This window comes from Myotis yumanensis, unplaced genomic scaffold (genome assembly GCF_028538775.1).
Source record: "Myotis yumanensis isolate MYYU_CA2020_CCGP unplaced genomic scaffold, mMyoYum1.0.hap1 SCAF_8, whole genome shotgun sequence".
NCBI lineage: Eukaryota > Metazoa > Chordata > Mammalia > Chiroptera > Vespertilionidae > Myotis > Myotis yumanensis.
The window spans coordinates 18,917,823-18,939,488 of record NW_027223759.1 but is presented as its reverse complement, the minus strand read 5'-3'; the positions used below and the strand labels follow the sequence as shown (position 1 = coordinate 18,939,488).

Genomic DNA, 21,666 nt, shown 5'->3' with positions numbered 1-21,666 from the left:
ATCTAGAAAAGCTGGTAATATAAGTCACTGCCTGGGACAAAAGGAAGTTTCTGAAAGAGTGTACAGTGGGGTTGCCAAGTAGCGCGTGTTGACTGTAGATTTATAGAATCTGTTGCTTTTGTAAGTCAGGTGCATAAGTGCTTCATCATTTCAATTTCCCTGCATAGCATTTAAGCCCTATATCTATCTTCAAGAACTATATATCTCTTGATACACCCCGTAACCCTTGGTGACTGAGGTTTTCTATCAAATATCCCCAGTCAATTCAGATGCGCTAGAGCTACATTTATTCCAGGGTCATAGCCGAGTCATGTAGAAGGTATTATCTGGATGCCTTGCAGGAAGACTTATTTGTGTCACAGCCAACTCCTATACTGTTTTGTTGATGATTTTAGTCATGAATCTTTCTGAAAGGAAAAGAGGTTCAAAAATGTATGTGTGCTTTCTTCTGCCTATTGCTCACTACAGAATGAGCAGCCTCATCGATGTCTTAGTGGCCCTCTCCATCCTGATGGGCTACTCTGTCACTACCGCCAGCTTTGTCACCTATGTTGTAAGGGAGCATCAGACCAAAGCCAAGCAGTTGCAGCACATTTCAGGCATCGGTGTGACATGCTACTGGGTAACAAACTTCATATATGACATGGTGAGTAACTTGTGTATTCTTAGGAAGACAGGGTTGATTTTAGTAGAAGACATCAGTCTTAAATTTGAAATTTACTGATGCTAGTTTGTTCATATTATTACCCTAAAATAAGCAAATTAAGAAAAAATGCTTTGCATCGGCTTGCAAGTCATCCCGTGGTTGGGTGATGCGCTAGAGCTACATTTATTCCGGGGTCCCAGAGAAATCCACCTGCCCTCATCTTGGTGGTCTGAGGACCACCCAGTCCAGGGCCCCACTCCAGACCCATTAGATCCCTATCTTGGAAATGGAGCCTGAGAAATACCCACTGTTAACAAAATCTTTCAAATTAATCTATGCACACTGAAGTTCGAGGGCCATTACTGCGAAGAAACGGAAGCTTCGCAGAACAACCTTGCCCAATGGTACCAAATAATCAAGCTTATACAATTTAATCTACAAATACTGGACATTTCAAAGTAGCAGCCCAGGCAGAATGACACATTGGAGAAGATTAGTAGGAACAATAAAAGATGCATTTTATTGCTAGCCCTCTCATTTGCATAAAGTGATCTCAAAGTTCGGATGGTTTTTCTTGACTCCAAATGTGCCTGGATTGGCCAAAAGCCCAGGATGGGCTTGCTTTGCCTGGTGATTATGGTGAAATTGTCTGGGTTGCTGTAGAGATCATTGGTTTAAAGGACTGGAGAGTAATTAACTGCATATCCATTTTGTGAATGTATTTAGTGAGGTCTGAAATGCTTTTGTTGTAGAAGTAAATCTAAAAGAACAGTAATGACTCCTCTGGACTTAATAGGAGCTTTAATGTTAAGAAAGCTTAAAAGTATACACTTCTGTGAAGGGCTGCTAACTATTCAGATTCTGTTGTTCTAAATCTGGTGTTCACTTCAATTTAGGAGATTCTCACCTCCCCTCCCCCCAAATTAAAACACCATAATCTTTTATTGTGTGCATCTTGCTGTAAACTCAACATTTCCTATTTGTACTTGTCAGTAAAACCTTGTGTTCTTTGTTCATATACCTGTGATTCTAAGAATGTGTAGGCCCCGCTGCTCTGCTGTTTGGCACAGACTGGCTCACACTGATAACCAAGCCTTAGAAATCACAACCATCTGAGAGAGTTCTAGTCTTCAAAATGAAATCAATACTTAGAGGACTGAATCTAATGCCAGGATCGGATGCCTGGCTGTCTTATCTTTCTCACTGAGCCTCTGGCACCAAATCATCCGGTCTCAAGGCCTGGAGGCAGAAACACTAGGGACTCCATGTGTATTTATATAGATGAAGGCTGGCTTGACCTCATGTTTCAGGAGACAATTTTTAGAGTGAAATCAATGTAAAATAAGCTGAACGTTACCAGCAGCAGGAACATCAATAAAAATTTGTTTCTTTAAACATTTCTAGGTCAACTTGTTATAGTTTTAAACTATATGGGCTATTAATTTTTCTTTAAAAACACTTGTCACATGTTAAACATTATTTTACCTATTCCCATAGGTCTTCTACTTGGTGCCCGTAGCATTTTCAATTGGTGTCATTGCAATTTTCAAGTTACCTGCTTTCTACAATGGGAACAACCTAGGTGCTGTATCTCTCCTACTCCTGCTATTTGGGTAAGCTGCAGTGAAAGAATTAACAGAATAAAAATCTCCTATGCACAAACAAAGCCTAAATCTCATTAGTTAATTTACAATTGCCTTGGGGTTTCATTAGCCATGAGTGATGACTAACAACACATTATGCTTGTAGTTTGTAAAGTACAATACATCTGAATGTGAATGTTGTTGTTATTAATAGAATTACCTGCCATTAATGAGCATTTACTAGGTACCAAGTGCCATGCTTAGCAATTTACATATGTAATTTAATTTACATAAAAGGGGAGGCTTTAGAATGATCAGAAAAATGTATATGCATGTATGGATTTATGTATTAACAAATGTTGAGTATATATAGCATTAAGGTATATTTATTTGATTTATATTTTTATAGATGTCTAAACCACACACATAATATTGTTTCTATATTAGGGTAATACAGATTGATACAATCAATACTTAGAGTAGCAATTCTTTCTTCCCTGAATGCATGAGTACTATCCATTCAGTTAGCAATTGCAGCTGGTGAAGGATCTCTTTGTCTCTAGTTCTACTTCATTACCCCAAAGGTTGTTCAAGTATTTGCTCAAAATAAGACAGCCAGCTTTAAGCATACCCTGGTCTGATTAGCTTGCTTATAATGATACCATTATTTCTCCTCAACTTTAAATTGTGAGATTTATATTGATTAAATCCATATTTTCAAGAAGAAAAAAAAGATCTTGCTTAGGTAGTATAATACCATTTCTAGGAGGAATCAATTTAAAATTGTAATGATGTAAGACTGCTCAAGATTCCTTAAAAGAGAGGATTCTTACTGTCATTTTAAAAACTTCCCTTGGATTTCTGTTGTTGTTGCTAAAGAGAAGAATTGTAAAAAGAAGAGATCTAGCTATGTGGCTTGGAAATTCATTCCTAATGTTTATTTTCACTTTGGAACTCCATCTATGTATGTATATATGTATGTGTTTAATAGGGAGAATAATGAAGGCATAATTTTAATTCTTAATTATTAACATATAGGTATGCCACATTTTCTTGGATGTATTTGCTGGCTGGGATCTTCCATGAAACAGGAATGGCTTTCATCACTTACGTCTGCATCAACCTTTTCTTTGGCATCAATTCCATTGTTTCCTTGTCGGTGGTGTACTTTCTGTCCAAGGAAAAGCTTAATGATCCGGTAAGGTCTTTTAATAATCTGCTAAACTTCACTGGATACCTCATATACTTCAACAAGTCCAAGGTGGAAAAATTTTTTGTAATTTGCATTACCTGAGTAGAAAAGAGACATTTCATTAGATTCTATTACATTTAGTAGAGGAGAAACTACAGCCTTTAAAAATTCTTGTTAGGCCCACCTAGGTTCATAACTATAATTGCACTTACCCAGCAACAACACTATTGACATATGATAGGGCTCAAGTTGGGTGATAAGGTGAAATCAGGTCTACGGTACCGCACTACAAGAATCACGCTTCCAATTGGTCAGTTAAACTTTTCACTTATTAACAAATTTTTATGATATGGTAGTGACAAGGACAATGGCTTAGTCATATGATTGTATGTTAAGATTCATTTCCACATTTATGGAAAAAAATACCAATTCATTCCCCTTTGATCATGGGTTGGAGCCTACTTCACTGTAAGCATCACTTTGCATTTAGAGCCGACAATTATGATTAGTTAGAAGGGAAGCACTAACAGTGCCAGGCAATTGAATGGGAAAGAATAGAGAGGAAATGAAGTGAACTGAGGAAAAAACAAGCACACTCCAGGAGGAAGAAGAAAATTCATGAGGAACATGGCTGGCCCCAAGTGTGAATAATGCGAAAATGAGCCATTTGTTTCTCGTTAATATAGGTCGTCTTTCTCCTTCCATCTTATTTCACCATTTTAGTCCCTCTTCAAGTAGAAATTACCTTAGATTCTGAAGCTGTAGTGCACTTTCACTCAGGCACCTGCTGATACCCTGAGTCAGACCCCAACACTTTGGCTATTCCTAGATTCCTAAAATCTAAGGCAGGACTAGAAGTGATTCTGTCTCCAGGGTTTGGCCCAACATCTTAGATCATCTCAAGAAAAATCTAATCTTTTCTGCCTGTATTTTAATATACATATATTTAAATATCTTTTTATTGATTTCAGAGAGGGAGAGAGAGATAGAAACATCAATGGTGAGAGAGAAGCATTGATAGGCGCCTCTTGCATGCCCCATACTAGGGATTGAACCCGCAACCTGGGCATGTGCCCCAACAGGAATTGGACTGTGACTTCCTGGTTCATAGGTCAATGTTCAACCACTGAGCCACACTGGCCTGGCTCTGCTTGAATTTTAGTATGAATCTCCACCATTTGGTTACAGTAAATACCTATATGCAAATTCAGCATACATATGAAATAATTGCCAATCTAGATAAGCTTCTCAGGTTCCAATATTTGTCTACATCTCACTTTAAATTTTTGTCAACTTTTTGGAAGTTTAACACTAAGCTTCACTTTTATTTATCTTATTTCAGACTTTAGAACTTATTTCTGAAACCCTCAAGCGCATTTTCCTGATATTCCCACAATTCTGTTTTGGCTATGGATTGATTGAACTTTCTCAGCAACAGTCGGTCCTGGACTTCTTAAAAGCATATGGTGTGGAATACCCAAGTGAAACCTTTGAGATGGATAAACTAGGTGCAATGTTCGTGGCTTTGGTTGCTCAGGGCACCATGTTCTTTTTCTTGCGACTCTTAATCAATGAATGGCTAATAAAAAAATTCAGGTAAATACAATGAAAACATAGTGTGTGACATCCAGGATGGAACTCAATTCAAAATATTCAGGGACGGGTCAATATGTGTAAGCTTTTCCATTAGTATGGAAATGTTTTGCTCAAAAAACCTTTTCAAAAATTGTAGCATAATTCACCATTCATTTCATTCAGTAAATAGTTATAGAATGTTACTATGCAAGTATTGCTGTACACTAGAGAGTAACATTAAGCACAATTGTGAGCTATAAAGAAATTAAGATTGAGCAATGGAGAGAAAATATGTACATAAACAAAAGATGTAGTCTGTTTATGTTGTTTGAGTTAGGGAAAATAGAAGTGGGGAAAGAAGATTGATTATGTAGCATGTTAACAATGCATTTGGGGCAACTTTTTGAAAAATGGTGAATATGTGTCATATTAGCTAGAGATTTAGGAAAATAAAATTGAGGACAGATTCATAAATGTACCTACCATTAACCCAACAATTCCATTTCTAGGAATTTTTCTACAGATATGCTCACAAATATGTGGACTAATCTATATATAAAATTATTCATCATAGCAACCTATTCCTAATAGCAAGAGAATGAAATAACCTAACTTTATTTAGGGACTAGTTAAATAAATTATATACATGTATTCATAAATTAAATACCATGCAACCATTAGACAGAATGACACAGTTACCTGTGTAATATTTTGGATTACTTCTAATATGTATTAAGTGAAAAATGCAGGGTTTAGAACACTAAGTAAAGTATATTACCATTTGGGTTAGACAGGAAATATATGTTATTTATATAAACACATGCATAGTCTATATAATTATATGTGCCTGTGCTGAAATGAACTGTATATGGTTGAAGAACATTTACTTTTCACTATATATTCTCAGCACCATTTTAATACTTGATGTGCACATATCACCTATCAGAAAATAAAACTTAATAATAATGAAAGAAATGACAAGAGCAAAGATGGAGAAAAAAATCTTGGGACATATCTGAGAAATGAGTAACTACTTGTTTGAAACAGAATAAATGCAATGAAATAGTAGGAGTTAGAGTATGTGGTTGGAAGATTATGGAGTTTATTGAATGCTTGGTTAGAGATATGTGGTTTAAACTTTGTTCAACAAACAAACAGTAGTCCATTAAAGGCTTTTGAGCCGAGAGCAGCATGATCAAATCGTGTCTCAGGAGGTGTGATTTTGTTGAGATAGTGCTGATTGGAATGGATGAGTCAGAGATACTGGAGTAATTTGAGTTTCCTGGAAAAATCTAAGTGAGAAAGAGTGAAAGCCCATGATGGTAATAGAAATAGACAGAAAATGATCAATGACAATGACTGGATATTATAAGGCATTTCCAGTGCTAGCAGACTGACTGCATGAGTGGATTTTGGAATGGAGAAGATTCAAAGAAAACAGTTGTGATCTCTGAGGATATCATTAAAAGACACAGAGACATCAGGAGGAAAACTAAACTGATTTGTTGGGTTTTTAACTTCGTTTCGTTTGGTTTGTTTGGTGTTTGTTAAGCAAGATACTGATGTGGATTTGGGATTTGAGACTTACTGAGCTTTCATGGTTGACCTTAACATACTGGATAGATCCTAAATAAAACATTCACAGTAAAAAGATTATAGAAATGCCATTCATATTATTGATGATAAAAGAAGAAATAGAGAGGATTTTAAAAAGGTGATCACTGATTGTGCAATTGTACATGTTGATTCTCATTAATGATTCTGGTCTCTGTTAGGAAGTAACTTTCAAACCCAAACTGACCTCCTCATTACTAAAATTAGAAATCTGAATTGTAACAGTGAATCTGTGGGCATTCAAGTCATGGAAAGCAAAACCTGTTTTCCAAATATCATAGCAAATATGGTGAAGAGCAGTCATACTAATTTTTAAGTTATTTGAGTAGCAAATTGCATAACAAATTTAAAACAAACCTAGTATATGATAGCACACGTTTAGTGAAGCAAGAACCCATTAAAACATGTCAAAATTGAATGGTGCCATTTCAGAATCATTGATGCAAATTATTGGGTTCATTTTTTAGACTCTTCTTCAGAAAATTTAATTCTTCACCTGTAATTGAGACAATAGATGAAGATGAAGATGTGCGGGCTGAGAGATTAAGAGTTGAGAATGGTGCAAGCGAATTTGACCTGGTCCAACTCCATCGTCTCACCAAGTCCTACCAACTTATCCACAAAAAGATTATAGCTGTAAACAACATCAGCATTGGGATACCTGCTGGGGAGGTAAGAAACAGTATTTTGTTTCTAACTCTCCTTAATGTTGGTATGATAAGTGACAAATTCAAATCTTTATCTTTCCTTAATTTTTTTCTAAAAGTATGTAAGTCAACCTCTGAATCATTTGATGGATTCTATATATAAAATTTACTTATAGACCCATGTGTTACTTACCTATACGTCTTCCATCTTGATAGGGAGGATTCATCACATGCCAAGTTCTGAGCCCCTTCCCAAGCTACTCTCCTCCCTGGGGTGGGCTGTGACTCAAGAAGCCTGTGTAGGGTGTCCTCCTCAATGTTTAGTTTCCAGGCCTCTTCAATAAAGAGCATAAAGAAATCAGTTGTCAGAAGTGAGGTCCTGGGACTGCATCCATATTTATTCTTGCTGTTTTCACAGAGCAATATTAAGGCAGCTTTGAAAGGAGAAAGACAAGGTGGGCATATTCCTTAGTTTCTGAGCAGAGCTGCAAAGTAAATGTATCAAATATATCCGACAGTGTAGAGAAATTTCTGCTTCAGCAGCTTATTCAGTAAAGTTGTGATTACAGGTTGTGTGAAAAATGTGAAATCTATAAATACAATCAGTTTGTCAGGTTAGCATATCTTACTCAGGTATTTTTTCATGTCACACAGAGGTGTGCTGTGATATATATAGAACAAGTCATATATATATTTACAAATGTTCAAATGTAGTTAAAGGGAAGAGAGGAAAAATATACGTATGTACCCATTTGTTTTAAGAATTTTTATTTTTCAGTTATAGTGGACATACAGTATTATATTAGTTTCAAGCGTACAACTCAGTGATTAGACATTTATATAACTAACTGAGCACCACGATAAATCTAGTCCCCATCTGGCACCATACATAGTTATTGCAATATTATTAACTGTACTCCCTATGCTGTTCTTTACATCCAGTGACTATTATGTAACTGCCAATTTATTAGCCAGTTGTTTTAAAATAGAAAGTTTTATCAAATGCCAATAAAGCACTACAATATGCGTGAATAATTCCAGTGATTTATTTTTCTTGGTAATTTATTTTACCCAAGGAAAATGAGGAAAGAGACACAATAGTAACATTTCTTTGGTTTTAATTAAGGTTTAAATATTTTCTTTTTTTCTCCCGCTAACCAGTGCTTTGGCCTTCTTGGGGTGAATGGAGCAGGAAAAACCACTATCTTCAAAATGCTGACTGGAGACATAATTCCTTCAAGTGGACACATTCTGATTAGAAATAAGACTGGGTATGAAAAACAAGTGCTTTAATATACTAAGCACTATGTAATTGAATGAAAAAATAATTAAAGCAGATTCTTTATGTTCTTTTATGGTTATGGTATTAAATCCTCAGGTGTGTGTGTGAGGGGGGGGGGGGGGGGGATGGCTATTCAAGCAAGTGGAAAGTTTTAAACTTTAAGTGTAACTGACAGTGGGATTCTTTTTCCTCTTTTTATCAGAACCACTAATCACCATGACTAAAAGAGAACTGCCTTCCCAACATTTGGGGATGGAGAGGGAACTAAGTTTTGAAACTCATCTGTGTTTTTGATTCTCCCAATTCAGATCTCTGGCTCACGTAGACTCTCACAGCTCACTAGTTGGCTACTGTCCTCAGGAAGATGCCTTAGATGACCTAGTATCTGTGGAAGAGCACTTGTATTTCTATGCCAGGATACATGGAATTCCAGAAAAGGATATTAAAGAAGTGAGTATAAGTGTGACAAACTAGACCATTTGAAAACCATATTGTTTCTTTTTCCACCCCCCATCCCCTCAAGACCAAGTTGATATCTACAAAATGAAGACATTTCCTCCTAACAATGATAGTGGATACATATTAGCTTGATTGCATATATCATATACACACCTGTGAACTCAGCTTTAGAAGCTCCTCTGTTAGTTTTTGTTCAGTTATTTTTTAACATATTTTTATTGATTTCAGAGAGGAAAGGAGAGGGGGAGAGAGAGAGAGAGAGAGAGAGAGAGAGAGAGAGAGAGAAACATCAATGGTGAGAGCTAATCATTGATTGGCTAGTTCCTGCACGCCCCTTACTGGAGATTGGCCCTACAACCTGGGCATGTGCCCTGACCGGGAATGGAACTGTGACCTCCTGGTTCATAGGTGGATGGTCAACCATTGAGTCATCATGCCGGTCAGGCTTTCAGATACTTTTTAAGAGCTATCAAAAAAAGGATCACACTGGTCTGGGCTGTGGGTGGAGCATTGATTGGTGATGCCTGAACATCCTTTAATGTCCAGATACAAAATGGAATTACCTACAAAATGCCCAAGTAAAAAAGAATCGTTTCCCATTTGAATTTTCAAATGTGGTTTTGTACTTCACTACAATTATTTGCCTTTGTAATGGAATGGTAAACCCTCAGGGCAGTTTCCTCTATTTTTGCAACCCCAGGGATCTGTTGAAATCCTCCTAGAAATCCACTATTTGCCAGGGTTATTTAAGTACAAAAATAGCCACAAGCACTCATGATTCCTCAGTTAATGTGATAAAATTTTGATACCAGGTCAGTTTAAAAAGTCTTAAAGCCTTTCTGACAATTCACCTTTCAGTAAGAAGAAAGATAAAACCGTGAAGACATCAATGAGAAACCTGCCTTGAGAAAGGCTGAATTCTGTTTTAGCTCTTTTAAGCTTAACAAGGAAGCCCTGTGTTAATGTAGCAGAAAGAATAATCTGCAATTGCAAATGCAAACACAAACACGCACATGCACATATGCATACATGCCACACCTTTGGGGAGGGGAATCCCACTTGAAAATGAGCCTCCACAGAATCACTTTTATCTTTTAAGTAATTATTAATTTCAAGTGGACCTTTGAAAATAAAAATAAAATCTATGTTCAGTTTAAATGTTTGAATTTTTCAGGTATATATTTCTTCACTATAAAATGCTCTTTTCACAAACAGCTTTTATGTTTCTTTGTTTAGTGCAGTGATTCCCAAAGTGAGCGCTACCGCCCCCTGGTGGGCGCTGCAGCTATCCAGGGGGGCGGTGATGGCCACAGGTGCATTTGTTTTAACTTTTTTTGTATTACCTTTCTATTCTGAGTTCAATAAATAGTTTCATAATTTCAAACGTCAATGTTTCTAATTTACACCTTTCTTTACTATATTTTACAAAAAAGGTAGAAACATTAATACATATATCTTTCTGTTTAATTGCTATTAAAATTTTAAAAAAATTCATTTCCAGGGGGCGCTGAGTAATATTTTTTCTGGAAAGGGGGCGGTAGGCCAAATAAGTTTGGGAACCACTGGTTTAGTGCTTTAAGGGTTTTGGTAGAAGTTCAACCTAACTCTCTTTCCACCTGTAGACTGTTCATAAACTCCTGCGCAGACTTCACCTGATGCCTTACAAAGACAGGGCTACGTCTCTATGCAGTTATGGCACAAAAAGAAAACTATCCACCGCACTGGCCTTGATCGGAAAGCCTTCCATCCTACTGCTGGTAAGAGAAGCCATGAAAAAGGCTATTGCAGCCTGGCTGGTGTGGCTCAGTGGTTGAGCTTCCCCCATGAACCAGGAGGTCACAGTCCGATTCCCAGTTAGGGCACATGCCACATGACCGTGTCGTGGGCTGGAATCCCAGTGGGATATGCAGGAGGCAGCCAGTTGATGATTCTCTCTCATCATTGATGTTTCTTTCTCTCTCTCTCTCTCTCTCTCTCTGAAATCAATAAAAACAAATATTTTTTAAAAGGCTACTGAACAATTAGAACCACATTTCCAATTGGATGTCACATTTCATTCTCATTATTGGAATTGACATTTGTGAAGTGCACACTGTGTGCTGGTTATTTTGCAGAGCACTTTACCTAGACTATCTCATGAAAGCATAGTATAGGTCAGTGGTCGGCAAACTCATTAGTCAACACAGCCAAATATCAACAGTACAACGATTGAAATTTCTTTTGAGAGCCAAATTTTTTAAACTGAAACTATATAAGTAGGTACATTGTTATTAACCTAATTAGGGTCCTCCTAAGGCTTAGGAAGAGCCACACTCAAGGGTCCAAAGAGCCGCATGTGGCTCGAGAGCCGCAGTTTGCCGACCACTGGGTAAAGTGCTTTGCAAAAGCACTTTATTGCTGATAGTATATCAGCAAATAATTTGTTGCCATGACAGTTGCCCTCAAATATGTTTTTGTCTGAAGCTGTGTCACAGTCAGTTTCAGAGGAAACACTTGGCATGGGAATGGGAATTAGCTGGAATAAATTCAGGGTATACAAGTGAGTCAGTAATGGAAGATGGTAGAATGTGATTCCCAGTTACTGGAGAAATCAGTTGTATTGGTAACGGATGAGGTGAACTAACATATTTGTAAACTTCTAGAAAGGAGGAAAGACACATTTTAAGACAATGTATTGTGCTAAAATGTTATTTCCTTGTTATGGAAAACCATGAGTTACCTAGCTTGGGATGTGATTGAAAATCTGCCGTTTTATTTTATCTGAATTTTTCAAAGGCAAGAAATATAAATATTTTCATTCAGAGCTAGAATATTAAACTGACCACCTGTGAATGTAAATTACACACAGGGGTAACATAGCATTCTGCTCCCCAGTATTTATTTCAGAGAAATAAGCTTGCCCTTATTTAGGAAAATCCCCTTCATTTAAGGACATCCTTACTCCAAAAGAGCCTTAAGTATATGCAATAAAAATCCACTTATAAACCACCACATTATTCCAGGGATTAAGTCATGCAGAGGATCAGTTCATGTAAACTGCCCAGATGGAGTGATGCACAGCCCAACTCTCTGTAATACCAGAGCTTACAATGTGTTATATCCCTGCCAATCGATGCTTATAATGGAATTTTATTGTGTAAGTGTCCCTTAAATTGGACAAAACAATCCTTAGGCATTCCTGTGAGATAATAGATGTAAAGTACTTCAAAAAGTTAAAAGTGCTGTGCAAATGTTAGGTATTAATGAGCTTCACTGAAATACTGGCTTTGAGAGAAAGATAGTATATTTTCTTTTATATGCATTTACTATATGCATATAAAAATATATGCATCACCTTCAAAAATAGGAGCCGTGACAATATATCCTTTACTGTTTACCCAAATTATCACTCATTTCCTTCTCTAAATTTAAATTTAAGCCCCTACTATAAAGATAGCCTCTGATGATCATATGTACATACTTTCCATTATATATATATATATATATATATATATATAAAATTTTTACCTAATCTTAACCTGTAATTTGTTTGTTTAATCATCTGTTTGCCCTACTATTGCTTGCTTAGGTTATCCATTGCTACATTTCTAATTTTATGTCTGGACAATTTTTGAAACAGCATTTACTTTTCAAATATAATTTATATCTTTCCACTTGGAAGTTTCTGAAAATCATATGCTTATTTCCCCAAAAAGTATGAAATTTCAATTAATGACATAAAACTAAAAATACATCTCAAGCCAGCTGGTGTGGCTCAGTGGTTGAGCGTGGACCCATGAACCAGGAGGTCATGGTTTGATTCCTGGTCAGGACACATGCTCAGGTTGTGGGCTCCATCCCCAGTAGGGGGCGTGCAGGAGGCAGCCAATCAATGATTCTCTCTTATCCTTGATGTTTCTATCTCTCTTTCCCTCTCCCTTTCTCTCTAAAATTAATAAAATATTTTTAAATATATATATATATACCTCAAATGTATTAACTGAAAACTCAAATTGTGTTCTTTCCACTTCACGTGGCATATTATTACTCACAGCCATGCGTCTGCTATCAGGAGCAAGGTAGCAATCTCGTTGCTGTTGGCTTCAAATATATATGTGACAATGTACTATTAAATGTAAAAACTCTGCTTTGTCAGTAATTGAAGCAGAATGTTTTCCAAAGAAATATAAGAGACAAGTGTAAAGTTACAGGATGTCAACTTCAATGAGACACTTCTTAAAACAGATTGTCAATTTTAAATGATTAATCCTGAGCTTTTAGACAGCTGCAGAAAGAAGTCTATTAAGTATGAACAAGTTAGTCGCAGGACTTGCAAAGTGATTTTTGTTCTAGGCAAGTGAGATGTAGTGATTCATGTGAGGAGCCTCATCAAAAATTAATTAATTTGATAAATTTTTTTCTTGTAACTTTCTATTAAGGATGAGCCAAGCTCTGGGATGGATCCTAAGTCGAAACGGCACCTCTGGAAGATCATTTCAGAGGAAGTACAGAATAAATGTTCAGTCATCCTCACGTCTCACAGGTAAACTGAGTACAGGAACTTTCAGGTCAATAGGTAGGCACGATTCTAGGATGATGGGTGGGAAAACGTAATCCCCCTGTAATATATATTGATAATGAGTGTTTACAATTAGATGAAAGTATTTTGTGTTTATAGTCTTAGGAACAAGTCAGGCAGGTTACATAGTGAGAATCCAGCTGGGATAGGGCCTAAATAATCTTTTTAAAAACAAATTTCTTATGATTTATGACCCTCACAACTCAACTGTGACTTCCTGTTGCTATTGCATAAAGTTCAGCACCTTTTGGCTTACTATGCAAGGCCTTTTATTATGTAAATTTCTAGCCCTTTTTTCCCTACAACACCCTCTCCTATTAGTCTATCTGAGTGACTCCTGATTCCACAGACACTCATTGACCTTTCCTCTCATCCTGCCCTGGAAATGGTCTTTTCAGAAAGCCTCTCTCCAAGATGTAACCTTACCAGTCCTTTAAGAAGCAGCTCCCAGGACTTCTTCATAAAGTAGACCCTTCCAATCAGTTAAGTAAAGAAGCACCTGAAGCCCCTGTGTTTTTCTTGTGAGGTTGACCTTGCATGAAGTTCACCCTTTTATTGAACTTATCATAGAGTAGAAAAAGTATTCCATTTGTTTATAATCAAGAAACTTGTTTCTATCCTAGCCTTGCCCTAGCATACCATCTATCCTGGAGCCAATCATTTAATTGTCATGAACTTTTACATAAAGTTATCATGGTCTATGAAATTAGAAATTATGTAATCACATGCAGGTTAACCAGTTATAAATACAAAAACCATAAAAACCAACTAAGTATGGACTCTGAAGCATAATGAAAAGAGCTCAGTATTATTTGGGGAACATTTTTTAGGAAATGTAGGTCTCAAGTCAAAGCTTGAGGGAGTTTGAAAGAAGTAATGTGCTTGATAGGGTGTTCCGAGTGAGAGAGTTGGCCTCAGGCTTAAGAAGGAGCAGTAATAAACCCTATGTGAAGACATTTAATTGATATTTAAAAAGTTTTTTTTTTAGTTCTTCAAGGGAAAAGCCAAATTAAGGAACTAAAATCATGTTTCTAAAGTGCCATAATGAAATAGTTAATTTCTGTTCATGAATGGAAATCCAATTTTCTGTGCCCAGAATTCTGATATGGTTGTGCTGTCTGCCTTTCAGCATGGAAGAATGTGAAGCTCTCTGTACCAGGCTGGCCATCATGGTGAATGGGAGGTTCCAGTGCATTGGATCTTTGCAGCATATAAAGAGCAGGTGAAGAGCAAATGTGTGTTTAGCATATGGAGTAGGGTAATCAATCTGACAGTACAATGCTCACCTCCAAGGATGATCTCAGCAGCCTACCCTGCAACGAGTAGTAGAATTGGAATGGATAATTTAATCATTGCCTCATTTTAAAGTTAAATTATCTTAGTGAGGGTTGGATGTATTTTTAGTTAATAACCCCAAAACTTACAAGGCCTAAGAGCTTTAAAAAATTAATCCACAACCAATATAACCTCAAAAGGCAGTTTCAGGAGTTTACTAAATAACAAATTAGACTTTGACAAGTACAGGAAGGCAAAAACTTTTATTTAATATGTTCATTTGCACAAGCTTCCAGTGAGCTATTTAACATTTTTTATCTCATTGAAAACCTTTTAATCAGTAATATTTTGGGGTAATGTGGTTAAATATCATACTAACAAATTAAAATGAAATATTTTATATTTGCCAGAGTGCATATGAATTTATATATATATATATATATATATGTATTTCCAAACTTCATGATGTTATAACTTTATCTGTACAACTGTCTTTCTTATATGATAGTATTAACCAAGATAAGTAAAAAAGGATGGAAGAGACCTTATATGCTGCTCTCGACTTGTATATAAACTCTACTCTTGGTGCTAACAGTTAGCTAGTATATCTACTTTTATCTATGTTTAAAACCCAATGACTTTAATCTTTACCATTGACACCAAATTCCCAATGACTTACCTCTCAAGACCTTGTTTACTTTAAATTAGAAAGTATTTCACCCCAGAAATTAATGTCAACTGTCAATTCATGGGTATCCAAAAAAGCCAAGATTTTATATATTTTTTTTTCTAATGCAGCTTTTGTCCAAAGAGTTTGACTTTGTATAACGGTAGAAATAAATTTTAAAAAACGGTGGCAGTTCACTGTTTCCAGTTTGCAGCATGCCCCGAACATTTATGACAAAATGACAGTCTTTATATAAGAAAAGGGGCGCTAACGGTCAGTTTGGGTCCTGTTTCATTATCTAGAACTCCAGGGGAGCTATTTCAGCAAAATGGAACTTATATTGTGTTTTGCACTTTCGCTTTCTAGGTTTGGACGAGGATTTACTGTCAAGGTTCATGTGAAGAATACCAAAGCTAGCATGGAGGCCCTCACAAGGTTCATGCAACTGCACTTTCCAAAAACATACTTAAAAGTAAGTAAGAGATTTTCCTGCCTTTTTAAATTGACTGGTCATGATAGTCCAATATTGTAGTGGACATTTGCCCTTTTCAAGTTGACCACAGCTTTATTGGTTAATCTTAACATATTCATTAGTTAAATTTATATAAGATACTCTGAAGCCCACTTAGCATAAATAAATAGGAACTTCAAATTATTCTATTCTTCATATAGAATCTTCAAAAACCCATTTTTGTATAATCACAAAAATTATATTTTTGTAGCTATTAACAGTAATGTCATCTTTTCACACACCTTCATTTATTTCTTCCTCACAAAGGCTTTATGACCATACTGTATTACTTTCCGAGTTGTATACATAACTAGTTTACCAGATATATACATTAGGGAACTGAGGGATGACAGATATTATTTCTGTTTAGAAAAAGAATTCCAGAATGGCACAGCCAGAAGCAATTAAAAGATAAGCCCACAAAGGTTTGAGCAGAACCACTTGGAATCAAGTTCTTAAACCCACATTATTCAATGAATTCCATCTTACTAGTATATGTATCCACAGAATGGACCCCTACAGATATACACCTATGTATCTCACCTAGTTCAAACTTAAGTGCACTTTATGAAAAAAAGGTTATAATTATATAACAGCTTTTATGTACAGGAACTTGAACAAAATGATTATAGCAAATACTTGTTGTAAAGGGAAACCATGTGTGGAGTGATGAAAAGAAATTGGAAGTCTTGAGCAGAAGTCAAGTTCTCCCTGTGTGATTTCCAGCAAGACAGTTAAAGTCTCTGAGCCCCATTTTTCTCATTTGTAAAGTAGCAATAATGGCATCTCCGTTACAAGATTGGCATGAGAAATAAATGATAAAATATCTACAAAGACATTCCTGTAAGGCACCATATTAATGTGAAGTGATTGGAGAGAACAAAATAGAATACGTTTTTAAAAACAATTCTTTTATCTCTACAAAATACCTTTTCCTCAACCTCCCAAGCTTTAGCTAACTTCTTCAGGAAATAATAGCTTTTACAATTCTTATCAAAGCCCATTTTCTATCATCTAAATTAAAATCAAGTTTAAAAAACTAAAGGACCCGTTTCTTGCACAAATCACGTTGGTCATAGTGCTTTTCTTTCCGTGAATTTCTGGATTGAAGTTCCTGCTTATTTGCTGAATGATGAGATTACATTCGCCCTGGTCTGTTCCTCATGGACCGGGGCTACACAAGACAAATGCAGTGATGATAAAAGTCTTATTTCTTTTTAAACAGACCATCCTTTACAAGCATCTGGTGGTTTCTAAATATCTAGAAGGGAAATAGCAGGAACAACAAATTGGAAGTAAAATGAAGTAAGATCCTGATTATAGTGACAGGTGTGATGTGAAAATAAGTCAATGAGAGGGGCTGGGCAGTGAGCAAAGGGCTGAGAGGAGGGGTTTCCAACAAGGGAAGTCTGGAAAGCCAGACTGAAATGCACAGCCCTGATTTAACCCATATAGTTCCAGGGGTAGATTCTGGAGCAAGACAACATCCTGATTAAGCTAGTGTTTAGAAAAGATTACCGTGCTGCTTTTGGGCCAGTATGTGAGTGTAAATAGTTTCTAGGCTTCTGAAGAGGTGGTCGCAGTAACTCAGAACTGGAGTGATGAACCTCAGGTTAATGATACTGATGGTGCAAATAGAGAGGAAAGTTGAAATTGGAAAGCTGTTTTAGATGAAAAGGAAATGGGATATGATAACTGATTTAATATGCAGAAAAGCCAGGTGTTAGAGATGCTCCAAGGAAATGAGAATAGATTACTAAGTAGATGCTAATCCTATGTATTGACTAACATAAAGAAGTTGAAGAGAATTTTGGGGTCAGGTGTGAAAAAATATAGTGTTATTTGAATGAGGTTTTCCTAGGAAATGCTGTTGCAATCTAGCCTCTTTAGCCAATATAAATTGAACAACTAATCCTTGGCCCTTTAGATGAATTTTAACATTTAAAAAATGAAATTTCTAAATGTTATCTCTGAAAAAGCTTATGTGAGCTGAGAGCATAATCTGACATCTGAACTACCATCCCATAATATTTTTTTGCAGGTAAGACCATGATGACTTTATAAGTGCACGCTAATGTAAAATGCTTTGGAATTTTCATTAGCTTTTTAATTTGTTTTCTCTTTGACATTCATAAAACTTTCCATCTCATCTTTGCAAGCTGTTAGTTTCAAAAACACACCCATTATTTACACTGTAGTGTCATTTCCAGTGGAATAAATTTCAGTATTTTCCTTGGCTCTTGCTCAAATATGACTAGTCAAGTCAATATTACCTGACATTGCAAAATACATTTTTTTCCTTTGGTTCCCACAGGATCAGCACCTCAGTATGCTGGAGTATCACGTGCCAGTCACGGCAGGAGGAGTAGCAAACATTTTTGATCTGCTGGAAACCAACAAGACTGCTTTAAATATCACAAACTTCTTAGTGAGCCAGACTACTCTGGAGGAGGTAAGATGGAGGCCATGACCCCTGTGCACACTATCACATTAATTACTACACATTGTGTTCATTTCCTTTCAGTGACATTCTATTTGCTTTAGTTAAATCAACATTTAATCTCACACCTGAAAAATTTAATTGATTTCTAACCAGATTTGGGGATGTTAGAAAAAAATGTTAAAAGCATTAACTATTGTTACTAGAGAAAAGATTTTTTTAAAATCCTCACCCGAGGATATTTTTCCAGTGATTTTTAGAGAGAGGGAAAGACAGAGGGAAACACATTGATTGGTTGCCTCCTGCATGCCCCTGACCATGTCCTGGGCAGGGAAGGAGCCTGTAAGCAAGGTACATGCCCTTGACCAGAATCGAACCTGGGACTTTAGGTCCGCAGGCCAACACTCTACCCACTGAGCCAAACTGGTCAGGGTGAGAAAAGGAGATTTTTTTTCCTTTCTACAGACATCTATAGCCATCAAGTTATGTGCATATGTAAAGCAACAAAACAATAGTTTCACTGTAAAACAAACCGCTTTCCTTACTTTCTCCTTGATAGGTTTCTTAAATACCATTTCCCTTGATTGGCTTCCTGAATTTGATACTATATGGGGTATCTGGAGAGAATCTGGTGCAGATTTTTAGGTCTGCTAGATTCTGGGCAATCAAAGTGGCAAAGGCAGAACTCTTTTGTTTTACTCATATCATGTCTTAATTACATTTATATTCAATAACTCAAGGCTTCATGGTGCATCCTTCATCACCTTTCAATCGTTTGGCTCAGCCAACCTGATGTATAGAACATTTTATTTCATCTACCCCTGTAATGGGTCAGAATGTGAGGCGTGGGGGCCTCTGAGTCAATAAATGGTGCTGCACTTTATGGACAATTTTCTATGGGGTTTTAGAAAAGGATGGCTTTTCTAACACAGGATATTTAGCCTTTGACTTGTAACCAACTACCAGCACCATATCTGGCATGAAATAGACTCCCATTTTTTCTGGAAGAATCATTGACTAATAGATTTAATAATTTTAAGCAAAGTAATAAATGTCTGCCTATTAAATAATTGGCTTACTGAAAATAATGTTAATATGAGATTTTTATACAAATTTTATTTTTTAGTGCACTAACTCTTGAAATTAGTGCATTTCTCTCAACATCACCATACAAGCATTTGATAAGGGTTTGGTTTGGTCTCCTTGTTTATACTTGATAGAGATATTTTTTTAAAGCATATTTTATTGATTTTTTTACAGAGAGGAAGGGAGAGAGATAGAGAGTTAGAAACATCGATGAGAGAGAAACATCGATTAGCTGCCTCCTGCACATCTCCCACTGGGTATGTGCCCGCAACCCAGGTACATGCCCTTGACCGGAATCGAACCCGGGACCCCTCAGTCTGCAGACTGACGCTCTATCCACTGAGCCAAACCGGTTTGGGCTTGATAGAGATATTGATGTAGAGCTTTCAGGTACAGATAAGTAGCTACATATTTTAGATTTCTATTATGATTATAAACATAATTATAGTTGTAGATATAGGTATTATTTTCAAACCCTAATTAAATTTGAATAGCTAAAGGAAGGACTCCTAATAAGAGTGTATATATATGTGTGGGCATCCCCCTATAAAATCTAATCTTTTTTATTTGCTCCTCCAAGTGTGTATGTGTGTGTGAATGAACCATATGTCTTCCTTTGGTTTATCAAGCACTAATGGCTTTATTTCCCTTGGGAAAAAATCAGGTTTTCATCAACTTTGCCAAAGACCAGAAATCCTATGGAAATGTTGATACCAGTATCCAAGGCTCCACCATAAGTGTTGAATCACAGGATGACCGGTTGTAGTCTTGAGACCTCCAGCAAGCCCGATCGCAGCAAAGCCAATGGCTTCATTTTGAGGAAGAACTGCGGAAGGCACCACTCCCTTGAAGATGCCACTTCCTTAGGACATCTTCATTTGAAAGTGTTATACTGTATAGAAAGTTACAATTGTGTAAGACTAGCAAGTAACTATACATGGAGAATTTTCTTCCTAAGGTTACTGAATGTTGTTGCTACTGAAATGAATTCCTATCTACTCAATGCTGTGAGCATGCTAATGTATATTCTGGTGGTTCTTATGCAAAGATGGACCACCTGAAGATGAATGTCTTAATTTATTACTTTCAATAAAAAGAAACCTTAAAAGGCATGGTTATTAGTTGAAAAGTAAGAGTGGAAAAGAAAAATAAGGTAGCCTGGGGTAGGTAAAATTGGGAGAACAAAAAAAAAATATTTCCAACAAATAGCAGAACGAAAATCATCATGAATAAATGAATCTGCTGTGATGTGCTAAGGGCCAGATTAGCATTGGCAGTAAGCAGTGGGCACGATGCCATTTTCCATTCCTGCAAACACTTGGGGACAGACTGAACCCTACCCCCCACAATGGCTTTCTACAAGAATGTCATAGGAAGGCAGTTTGCCCTGGTGGTAAACAGAACTTAGATGTATTCCTGACGTGCCTTGACAATAGGCAGGCACAGGGCAGAGCAAGACGCTACTTTCTCTTCAGGGAAAAACAGGTGTGTCAGCTGGGCAGATACAAATCCTGAAAACTGATAGAGAATCCATGTGCTGCTGGCAGGCAAGTTTGTTTTTTAAGCTCTTACAAAAAGCCTCGTATTCTGGGTCTCTCTGCAGGAAAGATTCCTGTGGAGAAAAAATGAATATGAAGATAATTTTCAGCTAATTACCCAGCTGACCCAGAATCATCTCAATGGCTATAAGATTGATTGACTTTGTAATAATGCCAAATTATATGGCCCTCAGGGAAGGTGCTTTGTGTAACATTTGCGTGTGTGTGTGTGTGTGTGTGCGCGCGCGCGCGCTGTATGTGTGTGTGTACAAATTTGCCAGCTTTGGCACAACTGTTTCTGTTTCAAAAATCAATAAACTCAAGGTTCAAAAAAAATTATTCACGAAGTCATTTTATTTGTTAGGGGAGAGCCAGGGACCTAAAAACTAGAGCCACGTGGCCTACAAGGTCCCATGTATGTGCTCCTACTGTCCACCCTCATCCTTTTCTCCATTCTCATCCCTTTCATCCTTCCCTTCCTCTTTAACATTTAGCCATTCTGGGATTTTCAGTTTTTCTAGTGTACCAAGCCATGCTCCCTCCCTTTTCCAGGCTTTTGCCTATGTTGCTCCCCCTATTTGAAATGCTGTGCC

The 21,666-nt window shown here is 36.7% G+C and overlaps 1 protein-coding gene across 2 annotated transcripts in view; it reads left to right on the top strand.

Moving 5' to 3' along the window:
• ABCA12 (ATP binding cassette subfamily A member 12) overlaps positions 1 to 21,409 on the top strand; it is a 178,604-nt gene extending 157,195 nt beyond the window's left edge. The window contains exons 41-53 of one of the 2 annotated variants that reach the window (XM_070422064.1): positions 469 to 646; positions 2,144 to 2,259; positions 3,268 to 3,427; positions 4,764 to 5,017; positions 7,078 to 7,282; positions 8,419 to 8,528; positions 8,848 to 8,989; positions 10,621 to 10,755; positions 13,417 to 13,520; positions 14,686 to 14,778; positions 15,865 to 15,970; positions 18,324 to 18,461; positions 20,200 to 21,409. In XM_070422064.1, the coding sequence (XP_070278165.1) occupies positions 469 to 646; positions 2,144 to 2,259; positions 3,268 to 3,427; positions 4,764 to 5,017; positions 7,078 to 7,282; positions 8,419 to 8,528; positions 8,848 to 8,989; positions 10,621 to 10,755; positions 13,417 to 13,520; positions 14,686 to 14,778; positions 15,865 to 15,970; positions 18,324 to 18,461; positions 20,200 to 20,301 (1,843 nt within the window). In that variant the 3' untranslated portion in view covers positions 20,302 to 21,409. Of the gene's footprint in view, positions 1 to 468; positions 647 to 2,143; positions 2,260 to 3,267; positions 3,428 to 4,763; positions 5,018 to 7,077; positions 7,283 to 8,418; positions 8,529 to 8,847; positions 8,990 to 10,620; positions 10,756 to 13,416; positions 13,521 to 14,685; positions 14,779 to 15,864; positions 15,971 to 18,323; positions 18,462 to 20,199 lie in introns of those variants that run through there. The other variant, XM_070422065.1, reaches the window with a different exon arrangement.
• Positions 21,410 to 21,666: the final 257 nt, after the last annotated feature.